At 40.1% G+C, this 15,051-nt stretch overlaps 1 protein-coding gene across 2 annotated transcripts; it reads left to right on the top strand.

The window, feature by feature from the left end:
• Nucleotides 1-750: 750 nt before the first annotated feature.
• On the top strand, nt 751-13,453 carry LOC131229731 (calcium-transporting ATPase 10, plasma membrane-type-like). 2 transcript variants are annotated; one of them, XR_009163564.1, is made up of 8 exons: nt 751-1,194; nt 4,507-4,561; nt 5,198-7,146; nt 7,236-7,394; nt 9,514-9,685; nt 10,767-11,065; nt 12,420-12,864; nt 13,057-13,453. XR_009163564.1 is itself a non-coding variant. In XM_058225729.1 (7 exons), the coding sequence occupies exons 1-7, from the start codon at nt 1,021-1,023 to the stop codon at nt 12,666-12,668; spliced, it is 3,057 nt and encodes a 1,018-aa protein (XP_058081712.1). In that variant the 5' UTR covers nt 751-1,020; the 3' UTR covers nt 12,669-13,453. The 2 variants fall into 2 exon arrangements, 1 of the variants encoding a protein (XP_058081712.1); XM_058225729.1 differs by having other exon boundaries at nt 12,420-13,453.
• Nucleotides 13,454-15,051: the final 1,598 nt, after the last annotated feature.

The raw sequence follows: 15,051 nt of genomic DNA, 5'->3' as shown, positions 1-15,051 counted from the left end.
ATGAGATCAAAACTGATATAAATCCACGTTTCAGGGGGACCATACCATAGGAAACAGCGGTGATTGACCATTAAAAACTTCTTGTGGGCCAAAAAAGCTTTGGATTAAGCTGATACTTATTTTTTCACTTCATCAAGTTTTTTGGGACCTTTTCAACAGATTGGATGGCAAATAAACATTAAGAAAATATTACGATCGGCCTAAGAAGCTTTCAGTGGTGATGAATTCAATACCACTGTTTCCTTATATAATATGCTACACATGAGATTTAGATCTAATTCAATTTTAGTTCCTGCAATCAAAAGGTCCGAAAAAACAGATAAACGACATAAATAAGGTAGGCCCACAATAACGATGTCACCGTATTAGGTGAGGCCGGCCGCACCTAATCCGCTCCCCACCAGGACCTAGCTAGAGATGGAGGGTGCGTAAAGGATTCTGTGGGGCCCATCACAATGTATATATTTTCATATGTAAACTAATGAGCAAATAAACATTATCATATACCTTATGAAGTTTTCAACGATATGAGTTCAATACCTATTGCTTATGGTGGTGTGGTACACTTGAGCCTTCGATCGGACTCCTTTCTTGGTTCATCCCTTAAAATGATCTGCCAAAATAGATGGACGGCTTGGATAAAACATATACATCACGATGGCCCCAATGAGCCCTTTCCAGGAACGTCCGTCTCTAACCAGGTATGGATTGTTTGGTTGTTTGACGCTTAGCTTTCGGTCTGTTTCCTGAAGAATAGTACATACTACCTTCCGCGAAATTTCGGATCCGTGGATTTTTTCACTTGTCACTCTCAAGGCATTTTCATATTGCTTTTCGAAAGCCATCTTCAATTCAAATCAGTTAAGGCATCCTGTACCGAAAAGAACGTTCCAAGAAAAAGAATAAAAAAAAACGCGCTTCTCGTTTTTAAAAAGAGAGAACGCGTTCTGGGACTGTATTGTGCGTTTTTTCTTTTGGAGGGAGTAATTGAATGGTTGTGGAAGGAAGAGTTGAAAAAATATGGAGAGCTATCTCAATGAGAATTTCGACCTGACGTCGAAGAACCCGACGGATGAAGCGTTGCAGCGATGGCGGAAACTCTGTGGGGTTGTCAAGAACCCGAAGAGGCGGTTCCGTTTCACCGCCAATCTGTCGAAGCGGATGGAGGCGCAGGCTATGCGGCGGACGAATCAGGTCTGTTTTTTCCTCCTTTTTTTTAAAAAAAATAAAAATATTTATTTATTTATTTTGGGTTTTGGGTGGGTTTTATGTTCGACGAAATCGGATTGAGTTTTGGGGTTGTTTGGCATTTATATAAGATTTGTTATGCTTCTTATATGGTTTGTTGGATTTTGATTCGGATAGTTTCTGGATTGAAAGAGGAGATTGGGGATTTATTGGGTACTTAATTATAATCAGCATTTTTTGTTTTTCTGAATTGGGTGTTTGTTACAGAGGAATTACAAGGTCCTGCTACATTGATATTGCTGGCTGTATGTAGTGGTGGGACCCGGGGGCTCAGTATCATCAATCCAGAAAACGAGCTGAGAGGAAGCGGACTGTCTCGTGTGCGGTGGTGTGTTGATGCCACCGAGTTCTGTGGGGCCCACCATGATGTATATGTTGTATTCATACATTTGGTGAGATCATTTTATGGTATGAGCCCAAAAATGAGGTAGATCGAAAGCTCAAGTGGACCAAACATAGAAAGCAGTGGGGACTGATTCCCTCCGTTGAAACCTTCCAAGGACCCACCATGATGTTTATTTGCCATCCAACCTGTTCATAAGGTCACGCATACCTGGATGAAAGTAAAAAAAAAAAAAAAACAAATAGCAGATTGATCCAAAACTTCTGTTGCCCCCGATAAGTTTTCAACGGTGGGCATTCAATTGCCACTGTTTTCTGTGGTGTGGTCCACTTGAGCTTTGGCTCTGCCTCTTTTTGGCTCATGTCCTGAAATGATCTTGCCAATTGGATTGATGGTTTGGATATAACACCTACATCATGGTGGGCCCCACAAAACTTGGTGATGTCAACACAACTGAGGTCATGCGTCATGACAATCCACTTCCCCACTCGTGGAAGCGCTTCAGCTGTGTGTAGGCAATTGTGCAAGGATAATGTAAAAAAACATCATGATAGATTTGGGGATACATGAAAATTAGTAGAGAATGAGACATTGGCATATCATTCTACCAGCAAAATAAGGAAAATTTCAAGATACAAGAGAGGCATGCTCAAATACAGTAAACATCTCTCACCTTTCTCATCCTGTTAGTATAGAACCTCTAGGAAAACCGTCCCACCTCTTTTCTTCAAGCATCCAAGCGAACCTTTGGAAAAACCATCACAGCCTTCTCTTCATCTTGCCAATACACGAGAAAAATCCTTGGAGAAAACTCTCACCTTGAAAGAAACACTCTCCCCCTCTCTTTTCTCCATCATGGTAGCATAAGCAATGCATGACACATGATTTAATGCCATCATGCAACGTGGAATTATGAAAGATTTTATAAGGTAATTCAATTAACAAAAGATGGTAACCCACTACGAGTAAACGATAAGAAATAAAATCTGATTTAACCTAAATCACATGCTCACATGTTAAGAAATTATATAAATCAATTAAAACTAGGCTCGATAGAAGGATATAACTTTCAATTTAGCATAAGCACGTTTCACGCTCAAGGGATTGACTTGTAAGTTTTATAATTGAAGTTTGAAAGAGAAAAATTTGAAATTTAGAAAATTAGGGTTCATGGGAATTGGGGAGGAATTAGTGTTTTATAGAATTTGGGAAAAAGACGAAATTAAGGCTAAATTGGGTGAATTAGTTAAGGGGATTGATAGATTTAGGTATTGGTAGAGGGGAATTAAGGTTTTGGATGAAGAGAAGTTAGAGATTTTGGGTCAATTAAAAATTAAAGATTTTGTGTTGAGAATTTAAGAAAATTAGGGAATTAGATAATTTGGGGTCAGGGTTAGGGTTTATAGGTAGAGTTAGGGATGGGGAATTAAAGGGTTTTGATGGGGGAAGAAAGGGGAAATCAAGGGATTGATTGGTTGTTCATACGGTCAGCTTAGGGCTCGCACATGTGGCTGTGTGGTTACATGTGTGGGTTGTTGGCTAAGGTTTTGGGGTCCTCAATGGTTGATTTTGGTTGGGGTTGAAGTTGGATGATGAAAAATTAAGATGTTTTTGATAGGAAGGGAAGAAGAGACATGAAGTTTTTGAAAAAATACCTCTTTTTGGATAGAAAGGAAGAGAGAAGGAAGATGATAGATGGAAGCTTCGCACCCCCATTGAATGAGGAATGGAATCACATTACACTTAAGCTCCAAATCGCATGGAATATTCTTTAAATCACATGAAGAAGAGAAACCAAAAGTATTTAATTTTGAAGCTCCACACACCTCCCCTTTCTCTTTTATAGTATCAGAAAAGACATTTTACAAAAAGGTGCTCTTAGATAAGATTCTTAACATAATGATGCTTAATAAATTAAAATTTGTTCCTAACTCCCTAATCTCAACACAAATATAAGTTATATAAAAAATAACGAAGCATGCAAACAATCTAAACAACTAAACTATTTTGTGGCCCATGGGGGTCCATGATCAAGATGTCCGATGATGATGATCCAATGGTCCGATCATCGTGTCCATCCGATCCAACGGTCCGATGTGTCCATCAAGCTCCTATATGTAGCCCATGTGTATCTTCTCAGTGTGGGGTCTTCAAAGATGCACGGACATGCACATGCGGTCCATGCATGCATGCACACACACACATATAGACATCCATCCATCCATCTAACCATCCAACAAACAACAATTCATCCATCCATCCGTGCTCCATCCATCCATCTGTGATCCATCCATCCATCAATCCATCCATGCATGTATACATATACAAACATACAAACATGTATTTCATCATACAACAATACACCCATAAAAAATTGAAATATATATATATTTTTAATAAACAGAATGATGCATTGGTGATAGTATCGAAATATCGCTAGGTGATGCATTGGCGATACTTGGGAATATATCGCCAATACCTAGAATTTTTTATACTACCAATGTTATTGGTATTGCTCTAGGTGTTATCTGTATCACCGAATTGGAGATACAAACAAGATTAGGGATTTTTCGATAATATTGGGGATACTCCAAACAATGGGTGCATGTTCATATGCTTAATTCGAACTTTGGTAGAATAAAGTTTTGTTTTAGGATGTGATAGAACATGACCATTTTCATAGCTATCGTACCTTTATTACTTAATGATCTCATGAATTCCTAATTAATCTGGTAGAGCTCATCAGTTGAGGTATTTTCAATCTTTTCTGCTTCAAATCTGAGTTCCATTTCATGGTAACATCTGTTTGTGGTTTTGCTTGATTTTAGAGAACAATCATGGTCAAATATCAAAGAGAGGTAAGGTAAATACATTTGAATCATATGTGGCTGATGTTCTTGTATCTTGTCTTGCAGGAGAAGTTGAGAGTTGCTGTTTTGGTTTCAAAAGCTGCACTTAACTTTATTCATGGTACGGTTCTTGTGCCTTCAACCATACTCAAGAGTGCCAATAATAAAAGTTTTATTAAGGAAAATTTTGTTTTCATAGTTCTACAACTTCTCAAATTGACCTGAAATTGGCCAAGCCAACTTGACTCGGTTGAATTTTGAGTCAATTCACTTTGTTGACTCTAACACAAACATTTAAAAGATTTATTCTACAGTTTCTTTATAAAGATATGGACACTTTTTGTTTATTTAGCTTGGTACTGAACGGCTAAAACATTTTTATGATACATTATTTAAATCTGCATTTTTTCCAACTTTGCTACATTCATGTGTTACTGCATTAATAATTATAGTAATAAATTCATTATGTATATTCTTAGTATTTATTACATGCAACAGATGTGCCAACATGGCAAATGAATGGGATATATGGCCGTGAATAAGGTGGACCTTGAGTGCAGAGTATCTGGCGCAAAGATCAGGCCGTTTTCCCTCATCAGGCAGCCCACCCATGTACAACAACAATGGACAATTTGAAAAACTTGCCAACAATCTAAATTCAATTGTACATGTGTGGCCTTCCTGACATTGGATTGGTCGGATTTTATACCGGATAATCTTCTTGGTGAAGCTCATATCATTCACATACTTTGTGCAGGAATTACACCGAGTGATTACACTGTACCGGAGGAAGTCAAAGCAGCCGGTTTTCAGATTTGCGCGGATGAGTTGGGATCCATTGTTGAGGGCCATGATCTAAAGAGGCTGAAAGTGCATGGGGGCGTAGAGGGTGTCGCGAACAAGCTTTCTACATCTACTACTATCGGAATTACTTCAACTGAGGATCAACTGAAGCCTAGGGAAGTAATTTATGGAAAAAATAAATTTGCTGAAAGCCAGGTGAAGTGTTTCTGGGTGTTCGTATGGGAAGCGCTTCAAGACATGACTCTCATCATCCTTGGCATGTGTGCGTTTGTATCTCTGATTGTTGGAATCGCCATGGAAGGGTGGCCTAAAGGTGCTCATGATGGTCTTGGTATTGTTGCAAGCATACTGTTGGTTGTATTCGTCACTGCAACGAGCGATTACCGACAGTCTTTACAATTCAAGGATTTGGATAAGGAGAAAAAGAAGATCTCGATTCAGGTTACGAGGAATGGGTATAGGCAGAAGCTCTCAATATATGATCTACTTCCCGGTGATATTGTTCATCTTGCGATTGGTGACCAAGTCCCAACAGATGGACTGTTTGTTTCTGGATTCTCAGTATTGATCAATGAATCCAGTTTAACGGGTGAGAGTGATCCTGTTGTCGTGAATGACGAAAATCCATTTCTTTTATCTGGCACTAAAGTTCAGGACGGGTCTTGTAAGATGCTGGTGACAACTGTTGGCATGAGAACCCAATGGGGGAAATTGATGGCTACCCTTAGTGAAGGTGGAGATGACGAAACACCATTGCAGGTCAAACTAAATGGAGTGGCAACTATCATTGGGAAAATAGGTCTGCTCTTTGCTATCGTGACATTCGCTGTGATGGTGCAAAGCCTTCTTAGCCGTAAGATTTATGAGGGCACACAATGGAGCTGGTCAGGAGATGACTTATTACAGATGTTGGAATATTTTGCTGTTGCTGTTACGATAGTTGTTGTCGCAGTTCCTGAGGGCCTGCCTTTAGCGGTGACCTTGAGCCTTGCTTTCGCCATGAAGAAGATGATGAACGATAAGGCACTCGTCCGCCATCTTGCGGCTTGTGAGACCATGGGCTCGGCAACGAACATTTGCAGCGACAAGACGGGAACACTGACTACCAATCGTATGACTGTTGTGAAGGCATGCATTTGTGGGATTATCAAAGAAGCAAGCGATTCCAAGGATGCCCGTAGTATGTTCTCTGAAATTCCAGATTTCGCAATGAAAACTCTTCTGCAGTCGATATTTAATAATACGGGTGGTGAAGTCGTGATTAATAAAGATAGAAAGCGTGAAATTTTAGGAACACCGACGGAGGCTGCTTTGTTGGAGTTTGCTCTGTCACTTGGAGGAGATTTTCAGGCGGAACGCCAAGAACCCAAGATTGTGAAAATCGAGCCTTTCAATTCAGAAAGGAAGAGAATGGCGGTGGTGCTGCAGCTTCCAGGAGGAGGATTCCGTGCCCATTGCAAAGGCGCATCGGAAATAGTTCTGGCCGCTTGTGACAAGGTTATAGACCGAACGGGCCAGGTCGTTCCCCTCGATGAAGCATCTCTCGGTCATCTGAAAGATACAATTGAACGGTTTGCAAGTGAAGCTCTTCGGACGCTGTGCCTTGGTTACATGGAAATAGGAACAGATTTTGTGGCCGAAAAACCAATTCCAGGCCATGGATATACTTGCATTGGGATTGTGGGTATTAAAGATCCTGTCCGCCCTGGCGTCAAGGAGTCAGTGGCAATATGTAAGGCAGCTGGGATCACAGTACGGATGGTTACAGGAGACAACATTAACACAGCAAAGGCGATTGCCAGGGAATGCGGTATTCTGACTGATGAGGGTATTGCTATCGAGGGTCCAGAATTTAGAGAGAAGACACTAGAACAGATGAATGAGCTAATTCCGAAAATTCAGGTTCCATACAAATGATTCGATTTTTGTATTGTTTTCTTGCTATTGATATATTGGTAAAAGGGTAATATTAATTTTTTCTTCGGTACCAGGTGATGGCTAGATCTTCACCGTTGGATAAGCATACCTTGGTAAAGCACCTGCGCACCATGTTTAATGAAGTTGTTGCTGTGACCGGTGATGGCACAAATGACGCTCCTGCGCTTCATGAGGCAGATATTGGACTTGCAATGGGTATAGCAGGAACAGAGGTACGAATCTCATTTAAAAAAAATGGAGAATTGATGCCAATGAGTCCCAAATCTGGTCCATAGAATTACATATGAGAAATCTTATTTCATCTGGAAAACGAGCAGTTAACTATGAATGGCACAAATCAAGCCTTAGTGCCTCGATGAAGGAGACCCGTGTCCCTGAAATGAAATGAGCTTGGTGACTAGGGCTGCAATGAATATCCAACTACCTGATTACCCAACATATCTGACCCGAGAAAATTGGATAGATATGGGATTTTTACACAACTCAAAAGAATTTACCCAATTATCTGATTACCCGACTTCTAAGTGAGTTGGATACAGATATTACCATGTCCATGTCTGCTAACTCGATTACCCAAGGGAATTTTCATAATTTAACCAACTAGTATCTTTAACTAAATTATTAAATACTAATGATATAATAAATTCTATGGTGTTGTGACATTGGCATGAATGATGAGGTTGATGTTGTGACCGTTGCAGTTGATTGACTTTATCTTTTGTCAAAGTCTGTAAGTTTTTGGTTAAATGCTTAGGGCGTGTTTGGCGCATGGTATTAGATGGGCTTAGGTGGGATGGAATTGCATCTGGTCCTGTTCCAATTCCACTCCATGTTTGGGAAGAATGGAAAAGCTTGTAATTAGATCAGATGGAATTGCATTGGGTTCCGTGCCAATTTCACTCAATATTAGCAAGTTGTGTAGGTCCCACCATGATGTGTGGGCTATATCCACACTGTCCACCCATTTTTCGAGATCATTTTAGAGCATGGGCCAAAAAATCAGGCAGATCTAAAGCTCAAGTGGACCCCACCATAGAAAGCAACGGGGATTGAATACTTACCGTTGAAAACTTCTTTGGGGCCACATAAGTTTTTGATCTGCCTCATTTTTAAGCCCATGCCATAAAATGAGGTTACAAAACAAATGAACGGACGCATGTGTGTTATTCTCAATGGTTTCAAATGATGGTGGGTATATCTATTCAATGTACCTCCGTTTTACAAACAAAGCACGGAATTAAGCTTATCCCATGGTAATAGGGGACAATCCCTGCCATGGGTAATAATTATGTTTTTTGAATCCCATCCCATCTAATCCTTCCCAATGCCATGCCCCAAACACGCCCTTAGGATTGATAGCATGATATTAGCTAATTATATTATATTAATTGCTATGTTTTACTAGTTCAGTAGTTATTTATCTATGGTGAAAACATTTTTTTTTTCTATTTTTAAATTAATTTATTAGGTATTTAACATATTTTAGTTTATTAATTACATATTAGTTGGATATCCAATTACCTAACTAACTGATATATATCCATCTTCTTTGGATAATATCCGACTTGTATCCGACTTCTTTGGATAATTACTGAATCTATATTCTCTATCCGGTGTCCAAGTCAGATATTGGATACTGATATTGCAATGTCTGCCCCATATCCAGCCTGTTTACAGTCCTACTGGTGACATGCAAGGGTTCTGTGGTAACTCGTGAGGGTTGCCATTCAATCCAATTCTCGTAGGGATAACTCATTGGTATGTGCGCTGTCCAGAAAATGAGGCCTGCCTGGTCAAAGGAGACCACATGCGTGTATCTGTTGAACAAGGACAAGTAGTCAGGTTCTTTAACTGTCCATTTTTTTTTTCTCATACATGTGAAGCCCACCTGATGTGTGAATGCACCTGACTTTTGGGCCATGGCACATGGAGGGTTGGGCACACCAGATGAAAGGCCTGGAACTTTACATGTGTGCCGTGGGATCTGAAACAAATCAATTGTGTGGTTCTTTGAAGCCTATGGTTCCCAAAAAGGGATTTAGAAACTATTCCCTCAAGCGGCTGGAAACATGTCGGTCCATGAACATGCAGCTCTAGATATATCTTTGCATTGCTATTCATGTCCAGCTGCGTACTGTTCCGTTGACAGCTGCTGATGACTTGATAGATCTCCACATTTCTTTGATAGTTCAATATATTAAGGTGTTTATGGTACTCTGTTTTTGTCAGTAATGTATCTAGTACTGTCTACTGAGACATGAAGGAAAGAGGCTATCTACCTCATATTGCCTCATTAAAAGTAATTTGATTGCCTCTGCATTGCTTATTCAGGTGGCGAAAGAGTGTGCTGATGTGATAATATTGGATGATAATTTCTCAACGATCGTAACCGTTGCCAAATGGGGACGTTCTGTATATATCAACATTCAAAAGTTTGTGCAGTTTCAGCTGACTGTTAATGTGGTTGCCTTAATCGTTAATTTCTCCTCAGCATGTCTGACTGGTAAATCCTTGTACATAGTTTTTTCATGGTATAACAATATTGGTTGTGCGGGATATTTTATGATGCACCGTACAGGTGGGGCTAGCTTCTCTGCAGTGGACCCCATCATGGGATGGCCATGCTACATTCCCTACTAGATTATCATCCTAGCTGCCTGACAAAAGTGGACAATTACAACTAGGGGTGTACACGAACCGAGCTAGCTCGGTTAGCTCGCTCGACTTGATTCGAAAAAGCTTGATTTGACTTGGTTTGAAGCCAAGTTCGAGCCGAGTTCGAGCAGGCCCCAGCTCGAATCGAACTCGGATCGAACCAGTTTGGTGACTCGGTTACTTTGCCATTGATATTGCTCACCAACTGTTTGATAAAATGACTCAACGAAATGTGGCTGGTGACAAGGAAGGTTTTGCTAGTGGCAAGGAAGGTATTTACATCAAAAGGAATTGGTTTCTGCACCCACTTTGATTGATAGTGGCACCCATGCTTTCTACTTTGTACTATTGCATTACCAAAAAGCAGAAAGAAAGGGTCATCAGTAAGTGGGTGTGCAAATGGAATTTCCCAAGAGGAGAGATGATCACATACACTGGTTGGTTGTACGTGCAGCCATATCATTCTGCCAGTGGGTGACATCTATTGAATATCCATTCCGTGGAAGAGGTGGACCATAGCATGATGATTACCTGGCATGAAAACCATTGTCTTTGTTTATAAAACAGGGAGATTTTGAAGTTGCAGTTCAGGTGTTTGTGGAAATGCCTCAATGGCAAACTCGGCCCGAGCTGCTGACCGAACCGAGCCGAGCCGAGTTCGAGCTGAGGTTAGCCAGTGTTCGAGCCGAGTCGAGCTGAGGCCAGCTCGACTCGGTTCGACTCGATGTACACCCAGGGGGGGGGGGGGGGGGGGAGGGGGGGCGCTAAACGGACGGTTAGGATCATCCAATGGAGCAAGCACCATTTGTCATGCTGAAAAATGCCTGATCGTACCATTGAATATTTCCTGAATCCTTATATCGTTTTCATTTGTTATAATGTTTTTTTTTTTTCCTCTTACAAACCTTATCCTGGCTTGCATTTTTTAGGAAGTGCCCCACTGACGGCGGTTCAGCTTCTCTGGGTCAACATGATTATGGATACATTAGGTGCACTTGCATTGGCGACAGAACCTCCCCAGGATGACTTGATGAAGAGAACTCCTGTCGGAAGGAAAGGGAATTTTATCAGCAATGTGATGTGGAGAAATATCCTTGGACAATCGTTTTATCAGTTTGTTGTCATATGGTATCTCCAGGCAAAAGGAAAAGGAGTGTTTGGGCTTTACGGCCCCGATTCAGATCTTATACTGAACACTCTGATTTTTAACTCGTTTGTCTTTTGCCAGGTAATTTTGTTTCCTTAACGCTTTTTCGTATTCAATATTGGTTTAAGTTTTTGTCCAGTCCAACTTGCTTTCGTTGGATTTGTACCGATTTTGGTCTGCAATGAAACTAGTCACCAGACTGAAATGGATTAATCAGGGTGAGTCGCTCTGTAACTGCTATTTAAATCCATGTCTCCAAACGATTGAATGGTCTTGGTCTACGATGAAGTTAGTCACCAAATGGACAGAAATAGTTGAGTCGGGGAGAGTCACACTCTGAAACCGCCGAGGAATATGATTTTTTTAAAATTTTCCTGGCCCAACATGCCCATCCCAATCAATAAAACATGACTTGATGAATTCATGGCTCATGGGAACTCTTACATATATTGCCTCTTCACAATTCGGGACCCACCAAACTGTAGGACTGGGACGAGAGAGAGAGAGAGGCCCATATCCACCATCTAGGTGGGCCGTATGTTAACACTTCCCCTTGTAGGGATCTTACCACTGGAGATTTTCTCATGTATGAAGTGACAATCTGTCTCAATATGTTAGTTCTTTCCTGATAGACTGGATCATTTGCAATATGGAATGCAACTTGATTATCGCAGAACAATCATATCGGTAGATTCACCAGAAAACTTATTTCTTGTAGCAGTTTCTTGATCCACAACAACTCACAGGTAGCATGAACCATTGCTCTATATTTTGCTTCAGCACTTGATTGGACCATAACACTGCTTCTTACTCTTCCATGTGATGAGACTTCCTCCCACAAACTTATAGTATCCAGTAGTAGATCGCCTGTCTTCCAAAGAGCCGGCCCAGTCTGTATTAGAGTATCCTAAGATCTGAAGATGATTGTTTCATCTGTAAAGAATTCCTTCACCTTGTGTGCTTTTAAGGTATCATAGAATTCTAATGACGATATCCTTATGCAGTACCCTTGGAGAGCTTATGCGGTACCCTTGGAGAGCTCATAAATTGACTCATCACACTCAAAAAGTAAGAAGTATATGGCCGAGTGTGGTTAAATAGATGAGTTTACCAACTAATCTGCGATACCTCCATTATCTATTTGTATTGTGTTTAAAAGACTTAAATACCCTCAGTAACAAAAGAAAAAATTCCACCTGTAACCTAAATGGGAATTCTAATCAAACACAAATAATGAATCAATCTAAAACCCTAGTTGGATTTTAATTAAGAGATAAAAGAAGGGCTAGGCCCATATCCACCATCCAGATGGGCTGTAAATTAACAGAAGTCATTAATTTTTTCTTAGGAATGATCGAAGAAATCTCCTTTAATTCACATATGTTTGGAGGTGAAACATGCGACTGGGCTGATCATGCGGTTATTCTTTGTGCAGGTTTTCAATGAGATAAGCTCTCGAGAGATGGAAAAAATAGATGTATTCAAAGGCATACTGAAGAACTATGTGTTTGTTGGCGTCCTCAGTAGCACTGTTGTCTTCCAAGTCATAATCATCGAATTCCTTGGCAGTTTTGCAAATACAACTCCCCTCACTTTCTCACAGTGGTTTTTTAGCATTTTCGTTGGATTCCTTGGAATGCCGATCGCTGCTGCCATCAAGATGATTCCAGTAGGGTCCAAATGAAAAAACATACAGAAGATTGGAGCGTCAGATACGAAGGAGATGGTGCTTTTGGAATCTGTGTCTTTCACATGCAACACCAATTTCATGGTTTCTTCAGATATGCACCTGCAGTGTTGCTTGAACTGATCCAGCACTGGTGCAGGTGGCTGACCTTTAAAGATTTTTTGACTAACAGACTCGTAGCAGCCTGTCCAGAGTTTTGCGAAGCCTACACGCGACTCTCCACATGGGGTGTGGGACATCCTCGCCGTGCATTAGATGGCCCCCAGCGTATGGATGGCCTAAAACTCAGGCTGGTCAGCTCATCGGGTGGACCACACATGAAAAACAATGGATATTTTGAAGTATTGTCAAACGTCCACGTAGTATGTGCAGTGTGACTGATCAGTGGGCCATCCTGAATGTGTTGGGTCATCACTCAGGTCCAAATGATGCACGGGGCAGATGTACCACACGCCTTTAGAGTCGGTGATGGGGCATGGCAAAAGCATATCTCCTCTATCAGCGCACTTTCTTCTGCTGTTTGGATTGTAAATAAGCATTTGAGGACAGCAGTTTCTTCCTTATCTTTAATTTTACAAGGTGGAACTTGCTGCTTGATTTGTTTATTTTTGGATGTTTGACTCATTTTGTGTTGTGTTATTTCGTTCATTATTATAAGTGGGTCTTTCTGTAGAAATCAAAACTGTCTATGGATTTGTTTTCATGGATTCTGTTTTATTTTATTTATGTTGTTTGTAATTCTCTTTTCGTTTGTAAATGCACCCTTTTATCAGTTTGCTGTAGTGTATAACTTTGGGCTGAGAATGTGGACTTGTGAATGTTGACTGGCCGCGAAAGGAACTTGTGCATGCTATATGATCTACCACAGTTTTAAAACTTGCTATGTCGACTCAAAACTCGGCTGAGTCAACTCGACTTGGGGAGATTTCAAGCCTGAGTCACTAGGACACTCGCTCCTGGGTCTTGACTTGATCCTGAATCACATGACTTGCATTGACTTCAACTGAGTCACTCGATGAGTTACAGTAACATTACTAAAATGTAAATGGGGAGGAAGGAAATGGAACCCCATAAAACTCTGCTACAGGAAATACGAACTTAATCAATACACCATTGAGTGGTTTCCGGACAAAGTTTGTATTTTATATTACTTTAACTATGTTAAATATCTACTTATTATCTTGATTTTTTAAATTTAGAATTATTAAATATTGAGTCGAGTCAGGTTGAGTCTTTGAGTCAACCCGAATCCAGTAGAACATCGAGTTAAGTTTCATCTCTCTCTCTCTCTCTCTCTCTCTCTCTCTCTCTCTCTCTCCACAATTCAAACCATTCCTTTCTCATCACTTAACACTTGCATATTCACCTGCTTATACACCGTAGCGGCCTACCTAATTGTGTGTACACCAACCAATTATTCACTATGGTAATGCCATGCCTAAAAAAATTAGGCATACCTAATTATTAGGTGCGAAAAACCTACAAATTTATGGGGTGACACTTGTCACGGTATGTATCCACCTAATTTTTGAGGTGTCCAACCTTCATGGTGGGGCAATAGGTCGTGCTAGCATACCCGCCATACCCGCCCAACTATTCGTACCTTCTAAATTATAGGTCCACTGGATGGAATGTGCCATCTTATAATATCACTCTGGTCAATCATTCCTAACCATCAATTTAAGGCTTGTAAATGGATGGTTAAAAGTAAAATAATGAATGGTCCAAAATTAAAGGGAGAAATCAAACCGTTATTATTGTGTTCTCAATTATGTGGCATTCACAGGTGCGTGGATTTCCTTGTAGAATAAACTTATTTTAAAAGCTAGAGATGAATGTCACTTTAAGAATCTCCTATACTTTAAAAGTACTAATTAATATAATATTGAGACCATTTTTCATATGAATGTGGACAATTATTGTATGGGTGCGTAGGTACAACTAAGGTTATGAGAAAGTACTGAAATAGCATCTTTTTTAATATTTAATTTTTACATTTCTAGCAACTTTTTGAATTTTCTTTGGATGAAAATGCCTACATTGAGACTTGTATCAATGAAGGCTTCAATACTTTATTTTCTACGCCTTAGATATTCTTTTCTACACATGGGCCTTCTTTTATTATTAGTCTCCAATTAATTCTTCTTCTACCTCTATACTCCGTTGATCTTTCGTGCTTTTCTATCATTCTCCGGCAATCTTTCATGCTTTCCGACTACTCTCTCCGAGAGAACTATCACATTCAAAAAAAAAAAGTTTTGAGCTAATTTAGGAAAAAAAAATGGGATACAAAAAGCATTGTATAAATTTCACTTTTAAAAAAGTCTTTTCTTCTTAAAAAAAAATATTTGTGAGCTGGATTTAAGACCAGTTTAAAAAG

The sequence above is a fragment of the Magnolia sinica genome, chromosome 16 (genome assembly GCF_029962835.1).
Source record: "Magnolia sinica isolate HGM2019 chromosome 16, MsV1, whole genome shotgun sequence".
Lineage (NCBI taxonomy): Eukaryota > Viridiplantae > Streptophyta > Magnoliopsida > Magnoliales > Magnoliaceae > Magnolia > Magnolia sinica.
This window is presented reverse-complemented; position numbering and strand designations above follow the sequence as displayed.